Consider the following 23,031-nt stretch of genomic DNA (forward strand, 5'->3'; position numbering starts at 1 on the left):
TTTGATGGACATGCTTGAGCAATATCTGATGGGTAAACCTGAGGGAGTCCCTTTGCTCTTGCCAGGAATAGCCAAGGAATCAGGCATGTAACTCAACATTTCTGTGAATAACAACTCTAGGACAAAACGACTTGCTGGTGAGCAGAAAATATTTCTTTCCTGCTGTCCCTGATACCATATTGAAGCTCTCAGTACTCATCATTGCCAGAGACAGGCTGTTTGCTGTACATTCCTATATTTTCCCCCTCATGTATCCTTCTCAGTAAGGGGATGGGGCGACCACAACAGGAGCCATGTAAGAACAAGAGCAAGTATCTCTAAAACATCACACCCTGATTAATACAGGCAACTATTGCATTCAAGCATTTTTCTTTCCACTCCTGTACTCGGGGTGGGTGACTGTCATTTCTGTGAATTCTGCCTAATATCAGGTATCTATATGTATCAACCACAAGCTTCTGCTTTAGCAGCAGAGTGCTCCTAGCCTTGGCATTGGTTAGCCAGAAATTCAACTAACTGGTGTGGTCTCATGTCCACAATTGGCACAAGATTTAGAACACTTCAGCTGCGTCTACACGTGCACGCTACTTCGAAGTAGCGGCACCAACTTCGAAATAGCGCCCGTCGCATCTACACGCGTCGGGCGCTATTTCGAAGTTAACTTCGACGTTAGGCGGCGAGACGTCGAAGTCGCTAACCTCATGAGGAGATAGGAATAGCGCCCTACTTCGACGTTCAACGTCGAAGTAGGGACCGTGTAGACGATCCGCGTCCCGCAACGTCGAAATTGCCGGGTCCTCCATGGCGGCCATCAGCTGGGGGGTTGAGAGATGCTCTCTCTCCAGCCCCTGCGGGGCTCTATGGTCACCGTGGGCAGCAGCCCTTAGCCCAGGGCTTCTGGCTGCTTCTGCGGCAGCTGGGGATCTATGCTGCAGGCACAGGGTCTGCAACCAGTTGTCGGCTCTGTGTATCTTGTGTTGTTTAGTGCAACTGTGTCTGGGAGGGGCCCTTTAAGGGAGCGGCTTGCTGTTGAGTCCGCCCTGTGACCCTGTCTTCAGCTGTGCCTGGCATCCCTATTTCGATGTGTGCTACTTTGACGTGTAGACGTTCCCTCGCTGCGCCTATTTCGATGTTGGGCTGAGCAACGTCGAAGTTGAACATCGACGTTGCCGGCCCTGGAGGACGTGTAGACGTTATTCATCGAAATAGACTATTTTGATGTCGCAACATCGAAATAAGCTATTTCGATGTTGGCTGCACGTGTAGACGTAGCCTTCATGTGATAAAAATCCCTTTTACTGCAACACTGAAGGCTGTGATAGGAATAATTCCCACTTGAGATACTGTGTTTCACATTATAATACAGCAAAATCAGGTTTTAATTAATACATAAAACAATTACATACTGTGCATTTTGTGAAATCAAGATTGTTTGGACAACTTTGTACAATGCAGAACCCACAGTAATGAAAGAACATATGAATACTCATTATCACTAGCTGTTTATTAACATTAGCTTTTTTTCAAACGAGCAAGCACCTTTTTATAACTTTTTTTCTATCAAGTTTTTAAAGCAGAGAAGTTGACCCCTTGCACTTTCAGCTCTTCGAGCAAGCATCAAAACATAATTCCCAAAAATAAGGCGTTGAAGGTCTTTCCCCAGATGTTTCAGTGAAGGCGAGGTACATAGAGTTGGTCATGGCTCCAGATTCTTTTCAAGGAATCTAAGGGCATTGTCATATCTGCTAAACGGGTGCTTATTGTTTTTTTTTTTTTTTTTCCACCAGGTGACTAGCATGCACTATGCCAAAATAAAAGACATAGTGGTTATCAGGCATCTTAGCTTTACCAGAAGGTAAATAAGCAATGCTTTGGGCTGACCTTGCCTAGTTTACCTCAGAAAAAGCTGGAAATCAGACTAAATGATCAGGATGGTCCCTTCTGACCTTTGAGTCCAAGTCTAAATTGACTTAGTGCCACTGTTAACGTTGGCAATGCTCACTTGAGTTTTGTAAAACAGCTTTCTCAAACCATGCCTAAGAAATATTTCCATGATTACATTTTATTTATGGAACAAGTTTTGTCTTCAAAATAAATAACCTCCTTTACTGTTTTATAACCCAAACTTCTACATCAGTGGGCTAACACATCAGACTCTGAATGTGAAATAACTGACTAGTCAATTTTGTCTAGAATGATTGAGGACACAGGGGAAGCCTTCTCTGGACTGGGATTGCAGCTGTACAGATAGAAATGGTATGATAACAAGTAATACAGTGAAAAGTATGTGGGGTTTTTTTAGATTATTTTAATAGCCAGAACTTTTTCATCACTTTTGAAGGTGGTACCAGTCCCCCATTGTCACACTGGGTTCCAGATCTGTACCAGTACTGTGGGTATCCACAGATGGTAATGCAGATAGCTGTGGCTCATTTTTGCAGATATACATGTGGCTGCAGAAGAATTCTGTCTCTAGAACCCTATAAATATGCAGCTATCCACTTTATATCTGTGGGTATCTTCATCCATGGATGTGGATGTAGATATCTGCTGCGCATTTTTGCTAGAGTCTCTAAATATTGTTGCCTCTTCAAAATAACCAGAATATTCACTCTTAATATAATGATCGTGTAGTTAACTTAGTTATTTACTTTAACAACTTTGATCTACAGGAGGAAAGAATGAGAAAAAAATATCCCCAAACATTTCAATATAAAATAGACTCACAGGCCTGAGACTACATATATAAACGAGCTGTGTGATCTGGCCCCCAGTTGGAGTTGTTCAGCATGTCATATCTTATAAAAATCAGCACCTTCTCACAGCTGGCTCAGGAGCAGTTATTTTACTCAGATGTTCAAAAGCAACAGATTTTTTGGTATAATCTTGTTTCATGTAATGATAGCTACAGTTGGCCAAAAGAAGATTTGATAAATGGTGCGTTTCAAATGATATCCTTCCTGAGAGTGCTTACCCTTTCAAGGGAGTAGTAAAACAAAATCTATTATCATGTAAGCGGGGGTGGCTAACCAGTTAGGGACTAAGAGCCACGTATAATATATTTATTTTTATCAATCTATACAATATCTAAGTATATAAAATAAATAATGTGGCTCAATACCTTCTCCTTCCCCAGAGCCAGAAAGTCCCCGCCCCCGACCCTAACCCAATCCCCGTCCCCTCCTCCAGAACCAGGCACCCCAGCTCCCCACTATAACCCAATCTCTGCCCCACACCTCCAGGGCAAGACCCCCCCCCCAGCCTCCCGCTCTAACCCAACCCCCATCACCCAGAGCCAGGTATCCCCAGCTTCCCACTCAAACTTGATGCTGGCAACTCACTGGAGCCGCCCCCACCACCGCCACTATAGCCACATGCTTCTCTCGCCAAGCAGCGGGGCGTGTGCACAGAGCAGCACGTGGCACTCCCAGCATGGGGCTCTGAGCAGGCGCTGCATTTCATTGCTCAAAGAGCAACATGCAGCTTGAGAGCCAGGGGTTGGCCACCCGTTTTAACCTGCGGAAAGGCATATGGGTAACATTCAAATGGCATAAGGAAGGGGAGTGAAGCCTATTGATATAGGAAGATCAAACTGGGTCTCCATTACCCCTTCAACTAGTCATAGCAGCAGAGTCTTCTCTGCACAGTTGTCTCCTGGCTGTTCACACAAATCAGAATGAGTTCCGATCCTGCATCCAGTGAAGTTCATGCCAGGCTTGAGCCCTGACTTGTCAGATTTTAGCAAGTCTTTCTGCTTCTTGCATAGTAATCTCCATCTTTTACTTGTGGATGCTTGGGAAAATCATGCTTGTGCACAGTGTCAGAGCCTACACCAAATCAGATGCCATCTTCTTCAGTCAACAGAATGCATGGAGATCACCAGCTTCTCAGAGTAAGAGATGCTTAGCAACTATTTCAAAATTAGTTATAGCTTCTATTTCTTCACAGCCTAAAAATAATATTCCCCTCCCCCTGCCCATTTGACAATGGCTGATCTTCCTTGGAACTGAAATGGTGGTTAAAGCCCAGTCCAACTTTCACTCTTCCGTAGCTAGCCTACAGGAGGAACTCACACATGGTTTTAGTTTCATGGTTTTGCTTCTTTTTAAATTACAACTCCTGACCACACTGGTAAGCATTAAACATTTTTAAAAGATGTTTCAAACCCAGATAACCCCCCCTCCCCTTTAGATTATAGCAAACTAATGGAAACCTAGATGATTTGACAGTATCACTCCAGTCAGACAGAAGGAAAACAACCACTAGTCAAACCCAGCTAACAAAGAACACCAGACTGTCTGAACGTATGCAATTCTGAAGGGCCCATAAGTCTGAAAGCAAAGTTCTCTCCGAGGTAGACAGAACCCACCTCCCACTTTGAGCTGCAAAATGTCTGTTTGCAATTTTGTCTCTGAAGATTTTCTGTCTGTCCACTTGCATGACCCCTTCTCACTGTAATTAAAGCATCTGTCAGAAAAGTGGGATTTATCAATAAGGAGGCCTGATTCTCACCAAATGACAGTTCAGCTTTGTTACTCAAATGCTGATACAAATGAAAGGGCTTTACTGTTGTGGAAGAGCCTCCTCTCCTAAGCATGATGGGAGGAGACCATGAAGACATCTGGAAAGGTCCTTCGCCCCTGAAGGTTGCCTGGGTGAGGCTGGCTGATATGCAGTATAAAGAGGAATGACCCACAGCTTCTCATCAGAGGAGAGAGAGGAGGGCCTGTCCCCAGCTCCAGGCTGTTTCCCCATCAGCTGCCAAGGAACACAGACAGTCCTTGCCGAAGAGCCCAGCAAAACAAGGCAAACTTCAGCGTCTGCTCCTACTCTAGGAGAGAGGTGGCGGTTCTGATGAGAAGTGGTTTAGCCGCCTCCAAGATGTCTAGTTTGGGGTCCAGCGAACGGGCAAGCCCTTCCAAAACCATGATGGCAAAGACCACTGAGGCAAAGTTACTCTCCAGCTTCACCTGAAAGCACAAGTGCAAAGGTTGCAGTGGATCTGGGGGCCTTCATGCTTTCCAAACCCCTTTCCCTGAGGTGCCAGCCCATGGTGGGCGGGGGCTAAGAGGGCATGCGTGAGCACAGACAGACAGACTGTGAGAGAGCAGTGCACTCATTCCCCTTCCGTTTCAAAGCCACCTTGCTGCAATTCAGCAGAAGGGAGGATGGGATGCTGGTCATTTCAGAGAGGATGTCATAAGTCAGGCCAGCAGACAGAGCTCTGCACTTCCATGTAGGAGAGGAATTTTGCCTCCCTGGAGGAGAAGGGAATGGAGGGGAAGTGAGAAGTGCTAAGTACCAAGTCAGCCCTAGTAGTTTCCATGGACCTGGCATGTACACATGCATGACAAGGGCCCTGTGTCCCCTCCCCACTATCATGGGCAGAGTCCTATTGAGCACTGATCCCTAGTTCCCAGCAGCAGATCCCTATTAGGCACCCAGACTGCCTGTAGCGTGCCCCCAGCCAGGCAAGAGAACTGCTCCACAGCCTACCACCTTACACATCTGCTGAGTGTGGGCTGAAGGACTTGCCCTTATGGGGCTTTGATCACATTTAATGCTAGTCGGGGTGACCTGATGGGGCTTCAAAGCCAGAAAGCAGAAATGAAATTGAGGGGATGCTGTTCAGGTCACCCATCCCAGGATTTTACTAAGACACTGATTGTTTAAGAGTCCACACATCAAAGCCTCAGCTGGTGTAACTTGCCAGAGCTCAGTTACATGCAATTAAACCCACGCCATCTTTTTCTGCTTTAAAGTAAGTGCCAGCAGCTCCTGTCTCCTGGGTAACCCCCTCACAAACCAGTATGTAGAGCCCAGCCCCTTCACCAGTCTACAAACAGAAAGCAACACAATGGGAAAAAAGCAAAATGTTATTTTACTTTTAATAATAAGGAAGAAATGAATGGAGATACCCATATTGCCCCCAAGCTCTGCTCGAGCTCCCAGCTGCAGCCTTTGGTTCTGGCCCCAGCCTCATCCTCTTACCCCTGTCTGTGTGCTGATCTCAGGGCCAGGACCCTGCTCCTACACCTGGTTCCTACCTGCAACTCCTAGGTAGGGGGAGAATGACTTGAAAAGTTTAGGTGGTGAGTGACCCAGCACTGAATTGTAAAGGATCCCTAATATTCTCTCTCTTTAAAATGCACTTTGTTCACACTCAGTTCAATGCAGTTACCTATGAAAAACTGTTCAAGCTGTCCCAGCTTTGGAAACTATCTAGCCACCTACAATGGGTGGGACTTGTAGGATGCGCTACCATAGTGTGCATCTACATAGCCGGTGGGAGGTATAGTTCCCAGCTTGGATAAACATGCTAGCCCTGCTCTCAACAGCAATTAAGATAGCAGTGTGGCTGTACTGATAGGGGTGGTGACTTTTTAAGGTCTGGGGTCAGTTCTAAATGCAGGCTTTTGAGGGCCAGATCCAAAGCCTCCTGAAAGAGATGCAAAAAAAAAACCCGCTCACTGGCCTCGCAGGCTTTGGATCTGGCCCTGAGAGGCACTCTTTTCCAAGCATCGCAGGCAATACCACATGCACGATCCCCCAGCACATTTCAGATGCTCCCCCTCACCTCAGACCTTTGCAATCCCAAGACTTCTCCCCGACCAGCTTTCAGATGGCAAAGCCTGGCATAAAACTTTTAATGAGAATGAAATGAACACAGACAAGCTCACCTTGTGCGTCATCAGTAAGTTGAAGACACTGGAGAGCAGATTTGCCACTTGAAGCTAGGATGTAAAGATACAAAGAAAGTTAATGCTGCTGTCAGGAGACCATGAAAACTAGGACCAGCAGGAATGGGAGGGGTTTACCAGAGTAAGCAATACGCATATGGTATGACCCATTTAAAGTCAAAGAATATTAAGTGTCAAATTTTATTAGAAATATTGCTCAAAGAACATGGCTATGCTCCATGGACAGCTTTATCCATCAAGATCTTGGCAGATAGTTCAGAGAGCATCAGTTGAGATTCCACTCATATCTATGGTTCTCTTGTCACCCCCCCACCCGCCCAAGAAGGAGGTACAAGAGCTGAGGAGACAACAAATAGCACTTGCTTTGCTCTGCAGCCTTACCCCTGGAGCACTACTATTGGTTTTAAAGGGAGTCCCTTTTGCCAAAAGGATACAGGTCACTCCTTGGATTTAAAAAAAAACAACAACAACACTATTTTGAGTTAAAAGGAAATAAAAGAGGAGTTAAGAGGCCTTGGCCAGCTGGGAGGATAGAGAATTGGAAAGAACTGGTAGCAGTGACAAGGGAGATGGCAGAGGTGTAACCTAGGCTTGTTTAAAAGCATGCGTGTATTCCATCAGAGGGAGAGTCCTGAGCTGGATACCATATTTAGTCTGCTCACCTTTCCCAGTACTACCGTGTTCATCCTGGCCTTGCTCACTAGCTCTGCCATTTCAGCTTTGAATCGCTTTATGTCCTTGCACTGGTTGGCCCTCGAGTGATGAAGGATCAGCTCTGCCACTCTCTCCCCCTGTCAAACAAGTAGGAAGAAATGTCTATAAGAATCCCAGAAGACAGTAACGCTGCCAGATCTGTATGCTGCTGCACAGTACCTTCACTCTCAGGCTTTCACTGGCATGTCAGGATTAAACTGCTTCCTACAAGAGTACACTGGCGCAGGAAAGAAGGGGCATGCTGTGGGCCTTCTGGGAGCAGGTCACTGGGGGATGAGGAGGGGAGCAGCATGGCAGAGCAGAGCTCCATCTACCTGAAATCCTGAGGGACCTTAATGCACACTGTGTGAACTAGGGTCTGCATGGAGCAGGGTTCAGCAACCCTGAATGGGGGAGTTGAACCGCTCTCTGACTGCTGACCCAAGCCCAGTGCTCTCCTGGGCTAAATGAACTCATTCATAATAAGTAGCCACAGGAACTCCTGACTAGTGTGTCTGATACGATTACTAAGGACGTGTCTGAGAGGCAGCAACCTTCCTTCCCCCTGACAGAAACCCAAAACAGCACTTGTGCGGGGAATGGCTGCGTGATGTACTGCTGACAACGGAGATGACTGAAGGACTCCAGAGGACACCTTTCCCCCAAAAATGAAGCCTCCAGAGCTGTCACCACCTTGTGAAGCAGGTCTCACCTGTCCCTGGACCACAGCAGTGAAGACGGCCTTGAAGTTCTGAAGGTCAGCTCCCTTCAGCTCCGCCACAATCCCTGCATCCAGCAGCATCAGACGGAGTGGGCAGGGGGAAGGCTGCACCTCCACGACCAGTGTGTCGCACATGTCCACAATGGTGGTCTGATCCTTGTGGCCAGCATTGAAACGAGTGATGCCCTGGACCAAAATGTTCCCTGGGTGCAGGTCAGCATGGACAAAATTGTCAACAAATACCTGGAGGGGGTGATATTTATAATGTGAAAAAGATAACAGCAACTGGAATAAAATCTTCCACGGTTTGAGAGGCAGGTCCAAAACCTGACTAGATGGTAAATGGCATTAGTGAGGTGGTTTTCAGTTGCTGCAGTGTGCCCCAGTGCTCTCTCAGCCGCATTGCAAACCCAAACACACTGATACAGTTAGTAGCTTCAGCTTAGGAAATGCCCAATGCTGAAATAGCAGAAGATGCTGTGGGGTTAAAAATCAGAGTGCATTGGCAGAGATGTGTGCTGTGAAAATGAAGATTTGCTATGAGTCCAGGATCAATCTGGGGAATCAGACAGGGAACAGCTTTAGTCTCTGAAAATGAGCCCTAAGTGGCCAGAATTCAGGCTACTCATTGCCAGTACCCACCATTCAGAATCCAGCACACACACTGCCCGTGAATGAAAGCCACTGAAGAGTTACAGGTTGTAAAACCCATGTTGGGATGATGGTATTGCAACTCAGTAGACAAACAAAGAGGGTAAGTTGCATTGCTCGCAACGGCTCTCTGCACTGATTTTCTTTGGTCCATGTTTCGTATCGTATTTCACCTACCTGTGAACTGATAGCAGCATGTGCTTTGATAAATGGAATTAGAAGGCTATCTGAATTCCTTGGGGCTTTTATAAGGGTATTCTGTAGCCTCCACCAAGGTGAGACTTAAAGAACAATGTAAATTTCATATCTCCAAAGCGATGTGTAAATATTAATTAAATACCACTCTCTGGCTTCCAAGAACAATGCACTTGTGTGTGTGTGTGTATACACACGCACACACACAGATCTAGTTGAATTATTTTATCAATGGGAGGGCACCCACCTCTTGGGTACAATTCTAACCACACAGCCCAGACTCTTACCATCTTTAGGAGCATGTCCATGCCTATCTTCGCTAACTTCTGCTTGAGCTCCAAGGAAACATCCGCATGTAAGTACTGCGATATGGGCTCACTCTCCTTAAACAAAGACAGAATGGGAGTCACACAGGTCATAGGGATTCCTGTGTCTTGCTTCCTGACTACATGCATTCCAAGGTCATGGTCTCTCTTATGCTTCGCAGTGTAATAAAGATGCTACAGAGCAGGCTGGGTTAATGCAGGCTGAACTTACTGTGGCTGATGAAGCCAGAGAGGCAAAGTTTTGGGACTGGGAGGCAACTGACTAAATGGGTGTGAAACAATCCATGGGGACTGCTGAGGGTAAGAGATGCCAAAGACACATAGACGGGCTGAAAGAACAACTCCTGTAGCCAATTCAAAGTTCGCATATCAGAGGGGTAGCCATATTAGTCCGTATCTGCCAAAACCACGAGAAGTCCTGTGGCACCTTATAGACTAACAGATTTTTCGGAGCATAAGCTTTCGTGGGCAAAGACCCGTGATGCATCTGACAAAGTGGGTCTTTGCCCACGAAAGCTTATGCTCCGAAAAATCTGTTAGTCTATAAGGTGCCACAGGACTTCTTTGTTTTTGTTGATTCAAAGCTGGCCTATAATGAAGATGGACCAACAACCCCAATTATATCCCTTTATATGGGCCAGATCAGGTTAGATTCCTGAGCTAGTCACCCAGCCCTAAGAGGAGAAAAGGAGAGCTGCAGTGAGTTTTAGGGGCAGAACACACTAACAGAAACATGAGAGATTGCTTAGAACAGTGTTGATTTCCTTTTGGTACCCAGGGTCCTTTGCTCTTGTCTACACCGAGTTGATACCACATCTACCACCCTTATCCCAGGGAATGTGACCTTGGAAAAAAAAGAAAGCAAAAAAGGAAAAAGACTGAAGGAAGGACCCAGACACATTTAAGCCAATACTGGAGAGAGGCTCTCTCCTGCCATTCATCTCTCCCTACCTAGGCCACCTCCAGGAAGGGTTTTGTGTTGAGGTTAAGATGAATCACCCTTTGTCAGTCTCCGGCACCAACAACCTTCTCACGGCCACTGTAGCGCATACCTCAAACGTTTCCACCAAGATGTTTCTCGTTACAAAGGGGCGAAGAGGAGTTGGGAACTTCACAAAATCCACACCCAGGAAATTCTTCTGGAAGTGCTCCAGGTTTCTGGCTTCATAGCGCAAGTCGAGCTAAAGAGTAATGGAGAGAAAAGGGAGACTGTGTGGTGGGGGGTGCAAAACTCGGAGGACAAGAAGCCTGGAGGGTCCTGCAAGAGCAATCAGCTCACTGCCTGACACTCAGCCTCAATGAAGCTCAGCCAACTTCATCAGAAAACTGGTTAGAAAGCAAGAAACTCAACTGGAAAAAAACAGATGGTGTTTCTTAGCTAATTTTCCCTGGTGGAAGTATCACAGAATGAGGCACCCAAAGGTATGCCTATCAGAAATAATTCAGTTGGATAGGAAAGTGATAAATATTACTATTTATTATCTGAATACAGTAGTAGCTAAAGGTCACAACCAAAGACCTACTGTGCTAGGTGCTGTACACACACACAAGAGAGATTCCTTGCCCCAAAGAGGTTACAATCTCACTAGACATGCCAGCAAGTGACAGAAAGGCAGTATTATCCTCATGTTATGGAGAGAAAATGGAGGCAGAAAGAGATTACAAATTCCTCACTCTAGGTCATCCAGCCAGTCTGCAGTGGAGTAAGGAACTGAGTCAGGATTCCTGTGATCCAATCCCGTGCCTTAAGCACAAGACCATGGTTTGCCTGTAAGCCACTCTCCTCCATACCCTCAGTGGCAGTTCAAGGGTTGAAGCAGGAGGGTGATCTTCCCCCAATAATTTGGAAATGACAACGATCCTGTGAATATTATCCCCCAGTGAAAGGAAATGAAGCCAGGTCTATCAGCTACTGACCCTGTCCTTGTAACCTGGGCAAAAGGCCTGGCTGCCTGGCCAACAAGGCACCAAGTTCCCGAGCTGAAGACATCCCTGGTGTAATTACTGATCTCACAATCATGCAACAAGATGCCAGATTCTGTAACTTCTGCTAAGAATGGGTAGGTAGTATGTATGACAAAAGGATGAAACAAGTGTTTCAGTATATGAAGAGCATGGAATTACGCTCACCTGTTGAGTCATGAGCTTCTCAAACTCCTCCACTATTTCAGTCAGACTGAGCCACTTGAATCCTGGGAAAAGCCCAATGAGCTTGCTGCCCATCTTCATGAGAAGCAGATCTAGCTGGACTTGGTGGACTAGTCCAGGATGTAGGACCTGAACGAGAAACAATTGCAGGCAGATCATCTCCCATGGGCATAATGCCAACACTGATGGGAAGCCTGTCCATTCAGTTTAGTTAGTGAAGACAATCACACCAATATTCACACTCCAAGCTACAACGAAATACTCTTTAAGACCAGCATTTCTCAAACTACGGTCTGCGGAACCCTGCGCAAGTCATGTCTGGGGCGACCTCAACTCCTCCTGCTCTGTCCCAGTGCCTCCTGCACACCACAGAACAGCTGTTCAGCAGCAGGCTGGAAGCGATGGGTCGGATAGGGAAGAGCGTTAATTGGGGGTGCTCAGGGGAAGGGGTGGGAAGAGGAGGGGCAGGCTGCAGCAAGGACGGGGAAAAGGTGGAGGTGGGGCTCTGGGGCGAGTGGGATTTTCTAGCTATTTAGATTTACTGGTCATAAAAAGAAAGAACAGTTCCTTAACCAGACATATTTATGTATCTCTTAAATAACAACAACAACAACAACAACAACAACAACATCATCATTAGGGGTACAATCATTTATAAATAAAAATTTATAGAGCTTGCAGAACATGGAAGTTTTTCTTCCAATGTAAATAAACGTCACAGGGCTTGGGGATCTGCAAAAAAAATTTCAATCAAAACTGTTTTTCTAAAGTTTGAGAACACTGCTTTAGACTAAAAAACAGCAATTAGTAACTATGACAACATCTATCTTTCAAATGTGTTTTAAGGAAGTCTTTATCATAATCTTTAAATTACTGATTCATGCAGTTTAGAGCTGATAACCTCTCCAAAACTAGCACGCAACTGCTTTCCCCATCCTCCTTTCATTTGCAGCATACGATCTACTGGTGTAGAGAGTAGGGCTGAACAAGAGTATTTATTTCATGGTTAAACAGAAGCAGAGAAGGCCTGGAAAATTTATTAAGACCAAAAGTTAAGTCTACCTCCATGCTCTTGGCAAATAAATTGAGTCTTAAAGGTCATAGCTAGTGCACGCAAGGTTTTTAACATGGCACAACTGGAGTGTCTATATTTTGGAATGTCCCTGTCATGCAACACCAATGGCTGCTGATGATCAATTATGAAGAGCGTTAGCAGTGTTTTGTGGCAAGCAGTCCCACAGGTTGGCACTGAAGACTCCTGAAAAAACTGCATGTGCAGAAAGTTTAAGCAGCGCCTATCCTGCAATATATTCAGCCTTAGATACACCCATCAATTTTTGCAATCATCCACCAGCAATATATACTTACTTTAATGGCTACTGGAATAAGATGGTCCATCTGCTCCTCAGAGGTAGCATTTCTATTAATACCTCCAACCAAGTGTCCCTTCTGAAGTGACTGGTCTTCACTGCTTTCTTCCAAAATCCGCCCAGCCTTCCCTTTCCAGGGCCACCTGAAGAGGCCCCTAAGACCACACACCTCCCAGGCTTCAAAAGCAGATTCTGTTTCAGAGTTCTTCACTAGTTCCTCAAACTGGGGGTCACTAATAGTAGTGCTATCAGCATAGGCTTTATATACCTGAGCAATACAACCCGAGCCAATGGGTTCCTTGCTTTTAAACTTGAGAACTCTCTTCCAGTCTTCCCCAAAAGTTCTTCTCAAGAAATATTTGGTGTAACCCCAAGGATGAGGGGGCACCTTGACATGAAGCTTAGAAAACTTGGTGCAGAACTCTTCAGAGAAAAGATCTCTCCTAGTGCATGCCCACTGGCCCAATTTGATGTAAGTGGGGCCTGAGGACTCCGTGGCTTTGAGCAAAAGGTGGAACCAGAGGGCTGTAAAACCTGATGACAGGTAGGTCACAGGATAAAGCAGAAGCAAGGGGCCAAACTTCAATAAGAGAATACAAGCCCGGAGCCCCAGGCGAAGGGCAAAGCCAAGATTCCAGAAGAATCCAGCCAAAGGTTGTTTGTCTTTGGCAGGTTCAGGGAATAACAATGCACATTGGTTTGATGTTTCCTGGCATCTCACAACAGACACCTCCTTGATCCCCCAGCACAGTAAGGTGGTCTTAGCTAAGGCTTGAGTTTTGATCAAGCTATGTTTACCATTAAACAGGGAACTGCCAGATTTATTACCCCATCTTAACCAAATCAAGTTTTGTCTCATATTGAGAGACTTTAAGTTGAAAAAGTAAATCCTAGCAGTGTAGTTCCAGGCAATCATAATCCTGGAAGGGGAAAAAAGCAGGGAAAGTTGTGAGCAGGTAGTGCAGCCCAGATAGAGAACAACAGGAATAAAATCAAACTTTTGTCATTTGTTGTTTTGATTCGACGTTGGCAAACAAAAACAACAGCAAAAAACCAAAAACGGAGAACAAGAAGATTCAATGACCTCCCAAGGTCCCTTCCAGTTCGATGAGATGTGTAACCAGAACAACAACAAAGGATGTGACGCTCAAGCACAGATTTACACAGTTCGGTTTTGTCATATCAAAGCGTGACAAGAAAAACAACAACGCTGTCTGTGCCCTCCAGCACCCCAATCTGCTGTTATGGGATCAAAAGTCTGGGCTGACTTGCTCCCTTCCACGGGCGAGTGAGCAGGGTCCCCGCAGGCCCCCAAGAATCAAGTCAACAGTCTCTGTCCTTACGTCAGAGCTCAACCTCCTCCAGGCAAGACCTAGCAGCGCAGGGACCCTGCCAGGCTCTCCTAGCGGCGAGCTTCTGCATTCCGTTCACAGCCAAGCCGCTGGCCCCTTCACCTTCCCGCATCCCGCTCCTTTCCCCGGCGCCGGTTTCATTCATACTCAGCCTCCCTCCCGGGAGCAGCGGCGGTGCCCAGCCCCCGGCGCGGCCCGACCTCTCACACGCTCACGCCGCAGAACGCGGAAAGCGAAACGAGACACAACGTTCCAACAAACCCACGGACTTCCGCGGGCAGCCGTGGCCACGCCCCTTAAAGGGACAGCGATGGCTGGCGCCTCTGCGCCAGGCGGGCGGGAGGCTTTCCCTGCTGTGCGTTCGGAGGCTTGCCGGGAGAGCTGTTCCCTGCGGCACCCCCGGCTGAGCTGTGCTTCCAGCTGGCCCCTTATCGTTCCTCGTGTCAGAACCCTTCTTTCGTCCCTGGCGGCCAATTCTGCGTGGGCGGGACAGTTGTTAATTTAGGACAGGGCTGTTCATGTAGCCCATGCACGCAGGGGTGTGCCTCGCTGTCCCCTGTAGTGACAGCTCGCCCGCTTGCGGAGGGAGGAAGGAGTCTTCCCCAAAGCAGCTGGCCTGTAGCTCAGACTGTAGAGTAGGGGTCAGCAACCCCCGCACCGGTGCCGATTTAGTTCACCCCCACCCGCTCCTCCCACATGCAGCAGGGGCTGGCCCAGAGCGCCCACTGGAAGGGCTTTCACCTCCACGCAGGGCCTGGGCTGGAGCACCCACCATAGAGCCCCTGTTGCACCAGGGGACAGAGCGAGGGGTCCCTGCCACAGTGCTGGGCTGGAGTTGGCCCCATACCAAGGCATGGGGCCGGAGTACAGGGCCCCTGACGGAGTGCTGGGATGGAGCCAGGAGCCCTTCTGGAGGTGGGGGCAGAGCAAGGGTTCCCTGCAGGAACATGGGGCCGGAGCGGAGGGCAGTGGGTAGGTAGCACCAGCATGGGGAGTGTATATAAAGGTCAAATTTCAGCACTCGGCCTCAGAAAGGTTGCTGACCCTTGCTGTAGAGGCTCATGCATTAAGCTCCCGAGGTTCCACGTCACCCTACACACAGCAACATTTAGATATAGGTTGGGCCCTACCTATTTTTGTATCTACTGCACTGTTAATTGTATTGTTTTATTGTTGTTTTAAAATATTTGCCAAGTTGTAGTAGTTATAAGCTTTTATGGTCCTACATTATTATCTATCTTGGCACTAACTTTCCGGGCCACGTCACTCTTTAACCTATGTGGTGTACAATGGTGTCAGTCCCTGAAGTTATTAAAATATTGCTTTTGTTGTGATCAGTCACTGTTTGGGGGCTTGATAGTCCCTGCACTAAAAGGAGTTCTTGTAGTCCTTTTCAGCTGCTCCTATAGTTTTGGACTGAGGTCTCTTATCTATCAGAGTAAGGCTCTTTAGCAGAAAAACAAACCAAAACGACCAAAAAAAAAACCCTATTCCGGCATTTCGCAACACCTTCTTCTATTAGCAGAAAATGTCTTTTTAAGTTGATTTTCAATCAAAGTTTTAAGATTTATGTTCTAATGCTCTGATTTGTGACTTCTGTGATGGGCATCTTGTTTCTTTCTTTAATCTTATTTTGACTTTAAGGATTTTCTCTTTGTTGTTTTTGTCTTATTACTAAAGTGGGAGTATGTAAAACCACAGTAGCTCCTTGTGCTGGAGGAGAAATTCTACATTTGAGCTAGGCAAATGAGGGATTTTGTAGTTCACTGGCAAAACTAAAGGAAATTTTGGAATTGTTTCAAACCCAAAATTTGAAATGTTTCATTTAAAAACATCTCAAGACAAAATTTAAAATTTTCCAGAAAGATTATTGACAAAATTCAAAAATATCAAATTGACTTTGCAAAACCTTGCCAAATCTGTGTTTTTTCCTGGAAAAAAAATTTAGTTCTGAAATGTTTCATCTGTCTGTACTCTGCATGAATTTATTGTTTGCTCTGCCCAAGTATAATGGAGCGGTTCATTTGAGGTTTATGGCAAGGAAAGAAACAAATCAGGAAATGGTAAAATGCCTCTAGGTTTCTAATTCTAGGGGTATGGTGAGAGGTCTTGTTTACAAAATTCTGAATTGTTGTTGGTGATAGGCAGGAGATGTGACCATTGTATTTATTCCTTTTAAAAGACAAGTTTATTGTGTTTTGCAGGTATAGTTCTGATCACAACATAACAAGTCTTTTCACATGGGCAGAAAAGCTAAAATTATCTCTTGTTTAATTCATCAAAAAGTCACTAACCCCCTAAACAAGCTGACATATCCAACAATAGGAATCTCTCATTGGATGTATACTGGAGAGATTACAGACACATCGTAATTAATAATTACGTAATTTTGCTCTGAAAATGCTGAAAGAGAGGTAGATCACTGAAAAAATTTCAGAGCTATGGATGGATGTGGAGGTTAGTTGATTAAAGTGACATAACAGGCTTTACCTCTGTGCGTGGTGGTGGCTGCGGGAGGGGATGCTCTGAAGTGTAGCATGTAGGACATTTGGTTTGTTTTGGTTAAGAAGACAGGTAGCTCATATAAAAACAGGGCCAGGGTTTATTGATGTTAAGCCCATAAGAGATCATCATGATCATCTGATGTTACTTCCTGCACATTGCAGGCCACAGAACCTCATCCACCCCTGCTGCAATAGAACCATAACCTGCGGCTGAAGTTCCTGAGGGCCTCAAATCATGGCTTAAAGACTTCTAGTTACAGAAAATCCACCAAATTGTTTGTTCTCTGGAGCAAGTGATTCTGCATTTTGGTGTAATTGCCTCTGGTTTAATGTAGGAAAGAGAGTCTAGGCTTGTGTTAGATAAATATCAGAAAAGGTCCAGGCATTGAAAAGAAAACAACATCAAGGAAACCACTAATTATATGTCCCTGTGGTTGGTAAAGTGCAGGACACTGTGTCATTTTAATAGGTTACAGAACCCTGCATTTAGTATTGTAGAGCTGGGCTGCATGGAGCCGTTGTGGGAATTCTCCGGTAAAATGTTTGGGGACTGAGCTAGGCTCATAGGATCAAAAAAAAAAAAATCGTATATTGATTTCACTCTACCAACCCAGTCATAGAACAGCCCTGCAAACAGCTCCTGTCTGCTCACTGTGGTCTGAAACCTGCTCCCTTCAGTCTGAATGCCCTTCTCTCTCACTCTCACTTTGAGGGACTAGGGAATCTGGTGTGCGTCAGAACTTGGTAGTCTTCAGGCCCAGCTCCAATTTGTTTGTTTCCTTTTGCTGTCTTGCTCTGACATACCATTAACCACAGGGACAGGAATGGGTTTTCTTTACCCAAAGGTAAGCTAGGGCCAACATTTTCAAACTTGAATGTCTGAAGTTAGGTATCTTCATCTGTATTGAGCGACCTATAGAGAAGTGTCCCAGTTTGTAGGAGTGCTAGCCTCTAGCCAGAAACATCCACTGAGTTGTGGACTACAGACGAACTACCAAACAAATCACATCTGGAACTGCAGCGGCAGGAGGAGAAACCCTCGTCTTTCAGTTCCCAAACCCAGAGCTTTAGTTTGGTCAGTGGTAACAACAGCTCTTCTGTTCTGTGGCCCAGCCACTATCAAGTGACTGTTCTCCATGAAGGTAGCATTAGGGTTTCAATGAGCCTCCCAAACTTAAATTAATCCTCCCTAGCACTGGGCAACCTTTTTTTCCCCAGCAAATAGTAAATCAGTTGAAAAATGCATTTTTGGGAGGCACTATTTGCAAATTCAAGTTGAATTGGGTGAATAATTGTGTATGAAAAAAACATTCAGTAATGTTAAGAGGTTTTGATATTTTTGAAAGGAAACATTACCACTGTTCGCTTCAGCTTGACAGTTCATTTTGAAAAGGTCATTTGAAACTTTGTTCAGCTCCCAAGAATTTGGTTTTTGTTTCTATATGGAAAAATAGGGGAAGAACTGGTCTGTTTGAAATGGACCCAGTTTTAATTGTATTTTTCAGTTCCTCATCCAATCAAAAATCACTTATTCACTCAGTGGTAGCCTCACCCCCCTCCCGACACAGTGATGGAGGAGAGTATTATTATCTCCATCTTATAGAAACTGAGGCACAGAGAGAGTAAGACCTGAATTTTCAAGAGGGCACAGCACATGTCAATCTGCTGCTTGCTCCAAACATGGGCAAGAATTGCTGGAAGCCCTAGAGACATCACTGCCAGCCAACAGTTCTCCTAGCTTTGCCCACTTCAGATTTTCCTGCTTAGGGCCCAAGCTTAATTTGCACAGCCCAGTACAAGCTTGTAACACAGGCCCCCTACCACAATTTGCAGCCAAGGCAGCTGGGTAGTTTTTCCTCTAATTATTTCCATCCATGGGTAGAATACATTTTGTTAGGTGCACCAAGGCATGGGCAGATGTGCACCGCCATAGAAACACCAGCTGCTGGCTGTGGGCGTTCTGCTAATCAGCTGAGCAGCACCAGACTCTCTCCTGGGTGGCCACCCAAGCACTCAGCTTACAGGGAACACTGCCTCTGGCCCCGGGTAAAGTGTACCCTTTCCCCCCTCCTCCACGTGTGGGGCCTGTTCCTGCCTGACTCCTCCTCTTTGGGCCAGCGTGGAGGTGGGGCTGGGGTGGGGAAGTAAGCTCCCTCAGCCTAGGGAAAGGAGCAGGAGCTCTCAGCCAAACTGTGAGAGTGGGGCTTCCCAGTGTTCCTTCTTACCTGGGCCCCTTGGTTTGGCACTCTGCAAAGTCCCCAGGGAAGTCCAGGTTCCAATGGAGCACTACCATGGGGGAGCTGGGGCAAGGCTTGCCAAAGGGCAGAGACTATGTGGAGGCAAAGGGCTTCTGCACAGGTGGCCTTGGCTTCCTGAGAGTCCCTAGGTTCAAGGGTTGGTCTGATGCCCTTTTTCAGAGAGTCGTTGATTCTAAGGCCAGAAGGGACCACTGTGATCAGCTAGCCTGACCTTCTTTCCGTACAACACAGGCCATAGAACTGCCCCAGAAGAATTCCTAGACCAGATCTTGTGGAAGAGAAGCCAGTCTTGATTTCAAAGGGTCAGTGATGGAGAAACCACCACAACCCTTGGTGGATTGTTCCACTGGACCATTACTGTCAGCGTTAAAAATCTATTCCTTCTTTCTAGCCTGAATTTGTGCAGCTTCAATGTCCAGCTGTTGCAGTGTGCTCTCCCATCTTTTGCTGAAGCAAAACTTCTCTCTGCCCACTCACTCCTACAGGACAATGTGCAAGGCCCTCTGAGGGGTGATCCTGGCGCTAACTTCTTCCCCATTCCCTTCCTGATAAATGCTTATGGAGAGGACAGGAACTTGGTGAAGTCGGGTGTGGGGGAGGGACACCAGGGGTCACATGTCCTCCAAATGCCATGGGCAGGAGGGGCCAGCCAGCAGCCAGCAGGGGACGAGTGGGGAAGTAGATGCTGGGGCCTGCAGCAAGGGTCTGGCAGGGTGGGGGAGGGTGGCAGACCCCTGCTGCTGGCACTAGCCCCAGTCCCAATAGTCCCTCAGGCTGCCTCAGCTGTGTGGAGGAGATGGGGGCAGAGCAAGGGCAGGGAAGAGGCAGAGCAGAGGCAGGGAGAGGAAGGACCTGGAGTGGAGGGGGGTTGTCCCACCTGTCCCTCTGCGTGAGGCATTGTCCAAATGAGCCAGCGATGGTACGAAGAGCTGAGCTGTCTTGTCTTTAAATGACCCAATGTCCCTCAGCCCCCTGTGTGGGCTATGGCACCTAAAACTTGTAAAAAGTCAACCAATGTTTAAATATTTCAGGACACTATTTTTCACTTTTCTGCCCTACTGCAGACATAGTTGTGTCACAGCACAGCACTCACAGCAACAGCTTGGCTTTTCCGTGACACCCTCTGAGAGTATCTCCTTGCTACGTCTGACCTTCTGAAGACAGCAGAGAGCAAGGGTACAGGTGCTGCAATTTTGAGGTCAGCAGACTCAAGAGAAGGTGTGGGGATGGGAAGGACAACCCTTGCTTTGCACATTCCAGTTTAAGGACCCCTTTACGTTGTAGGATAGGGTTACCATACAAAAGAAACCCCTGAGAGAGAGTGGGTCTGTATCAGTATCTACCAACTCACCTTGTATTGGTGTGGTATAGCATATATAACACATGAATACAAGGTGAGTTGGTAGATACTGATACACATACACTCCCTCTCAGGGGGGTCCTCTTTTTTGGAAGATCAAATATGTTAACGCTGTTAGGCGCCTTTCTTCTTTCCATTGCTCTCCTTTATTAATCCCCGCAGTCCCATCCTCCTAGTTTATCATACATTTCCTGACATCTCTAAACACCGGGTTTGGGCTGGTTGGAGAAAATCGCTCAAGAGCATTTTCCTCAGGGCAGACTGCCCAGTGCCAGCGCCATCATGGGGATACCCTTCCGGCCTGAGGGCTGGAAGGTTTCTGCCTCTGCTGCTGTAGTTGTACAGAATCATCGCTAGATGGCACTCTCCGCATTTCTGAAATTCTGGGCTGCAAGTTATCCCTTGAGGGAAAGAGGCAGATATTGTGTGTGGAGAGTTTGTTGGTCCGTTTGTTACCATTTTCCAAATGAACCACTTTGCATTTGACTACCTACAAATCATTATGTTTCTACACAAAGGCAGAGGCAGGGGACAGGGCAGTACGGGCTAATGTGTAGAGCCCAGAGCCGGCCAGGAGTTGGGACAGTCAGGAAAGCTGGATTCTTTTCCTGGCTCTGCCACTGCGTTGCAGCTTGGCTTTGAACAAGTCTCTTGAAATTGCTAATGAAGCTCCAACTGACTTCATTAGGGCCAGCATTTCACCCTCTGTGTTTGTTCCCTATCGCTAAAATGGAGGCAAAATAATACTTGTCTCGGGAGTGTTGTGGAAGCTAGTTAAGGGCCAGATCTTGCAAGCGTGTGTGTGAGTAGCTAACACATAGGAGCAGGGTTGCATCCCCTAAATAATTTGTGAGCCTTCTAGTGACACTCTCCGTGTGTGTTTTGTTTTAGAAGCTGCTTGTGTTTTTTAGACCAGAATTAAGCAGCTATTCAGTAAAAATGGTAATCTGGGAGTTAGCTAGGCCAATAGGCGTTTTTCATATTGCTTTTTGTTGTGCTAAGAGCAAAGGACAAAACTGTAATTCTGCACACATGCGTACTCCCATTGAACCTGTAGAACTGGAAGGGACCTTGAAAGGTCCAGTCCCCTGCACTCACGGCAGGATCAAGCACCATCTACATCATCCTTGACAGATGTTTATCTGACCTGCTCTTTAATATCTCCAGATGATGGAGATTCCACACCCTCCCCAGACAATTTATTCCAGTGCTTAACCACCCTGACAGGAAGTTTTTCCTGATGTCCAGTCTTAATTTCCTTTGCTGCAATTTAAGCCCATTGCTTTTTAGTAGCTAAGGAGGATATTTTTTCTCCCTCCTTCTTGTAACACCCTTTGTGGTACTTGAAAGCTGCTATGTCCCCTCTCCATCTTGTCTTTTCCAAACTAAACAAACCCAATTCTTTCAGTTGTCCTTCACAGACCATGGTTTTTACATTTTTAATCATGTTTGTTGCTTTTCTATGGACTTTCTCCAATCATCTTTTCTGAAATGGGGTGGCCAGAACAGACTGAGGGCTGACCCAGTGGCCTAATGGGTAAGATATCAGCTGCTTGGGGGTGTGGGTTCAAGCTCTGTCTGGGTTATAGCCATCACACACATTCAGGGATGGTCTAGGTGGTGCCTGGTCCTTCTGTGAGGGCAGGGGACTGAACTTGATGACCTCACAAGGTCCCTTCACCCAGCACCCACAGGCAGCCCATCAGCAGCCCCCTGAGCAACTCCTCCCCCATCCTCCCATTGCCTCCAGTTCAATGTGAATGGCTGTTTTGTGGCATTCAGAAACAAGGGGGATGGGGCACGGTGGAGGGAGGAGGTGGGTCGGGGGCTTTGAAGCAGAGGTAGAATGGAGGCAGGGCAGGAACGGGGCAGGGCAGGGGCTTGGGGGAAGGGTGTGGAAATGGGGGTGGGGCCAGCGGTGGGGACAGGGAATCAAGCACTCCCTGGCTAAAGGGCAAGTCAGTGGCTAACGGCAGTGTGCATCTTACTCTCGTGATCCTGAAAGTGAAGACTTCAACCTATTTTCCAGGTGCAGTTCAAGTTCTTTATGATCTGAAATTATAGCTATTTAGAAATCACCACTCTCATCATGCCCTGCCCTCAGTATTGCCAACCCTAAGCACTCAACAGTCTTGAGTCAAGTCCTCAAACGAAGTCATGATAGTAGCACATCAATCATAGCTTCTAAAATAATAACTATTGGGTTCTTTTTTATTGGCCTCTAAGTGCTGGAGGGTTTGAGTGTCATGTTTTCAAGCTTTTCTCTGCCTCCATGAGGGCAAGAAACATACTTAAGAAAAGCTGAGATTCTCAAGAAATAACTTGATTCTGGCTATTGGGGGCTTTAAGCAGATCACCGGTTATCACACAACGCGTGATAGAATGGCAAGAGCTGGCAGTTCAGTGTGGGATCCGTGGGGCTGCTTGCACGGACATCCTAGTTTAAATAGCAGAGTGCCGGTGGCGCAGTATTTCAGTAACATCTCCTCGACTTATTTGACTGGCCCCAAGTTTGTTGACATTTTGCACTCACTGCATAGCCCTGGCTCTCTTCAATGTGGGAGGGCTTCTCTTTGAACGCGCCTGGTTTGGGTCCCTGGCATTGACTCTGCTGGCTAATTGTTAACTTAGGTTAGGTATTGCTGGTTCCTTAGAGCCTGTTGTGTAAATGTATTTGTGAAATGAAGTGAACCAGTGTGTGTTGCCTAACAGCCACTTAACAGTGTGATAAAGTGCCTCTCCACATTAGACA

The 23,031-nt window shown here is 46.6% G+C and overlaps 1 protein-coding gene across 3 annotated transcripts in view; it reads right to left on the bottom strand.

Annotated features, from left to right (window-relative positions):
- The window catches only part of ADCK2 (aarF domain containing kinase 2), a 35,128-nt gene extending 20,767 nt beyond the window's left edge, over positions 1-14,361 (bottom strand). For 2 of the 3 annotated variants that reach the window (XM_075007175.1, XM_075007166.1), the window contains exons 1-7: positions 12,804-14,361; positions 11,418-11,564; positions 10,340-10,468; positions 9,249-9,344; positions 8,107-8,358; positions 7,364-7,492; positions 6,681-6,734 (exon numbers count right to left, since the gene is read on the bottom strand). In XM_075007175.1, coding sequence (XP_074863276.1) covers positions 6,681-6,734; positions 7,364-7,492; positions 8,107-8,358; positions 9,249-9,344; positions 10,340-10,468; positions 11,418-11,564; positions 12,804-13,721 — 1,725 coding nt within the window. In that variant the 5' untranslated portion in view covers positions 13,722-14,361. Of the gene's footprint in view, positions 1-4,208; positions 4,971-6,680; positions 6,735-7,363; positions 7,493-8,106; positions 8,359-9,248; positions 9,345-10,339; positions 10,469-11,417; positions 11,565-12,803 lie in introns of those variants that run through there. The other variant, XM_075007159.1, reaches the window with a different exon arrangement.
- Between the last annotated feature and the right edge of the window lie 8,670 nt (positions 14,362-23,031).

Source organism: Carettochelys insculpta, chromosome 1 (assembly GCF_033958435.1).
Source record: "Carettochelys insculpta isolate YL-2023 chromosome 1, ASM3395843v1, whole genome shotgun sequence".
Taxonomy (NCBI): Eukaryota; Metazoa; Chordata; order Testudines; family Carettochelyidae; genus Carettochelys; species Carettochelys insculpta.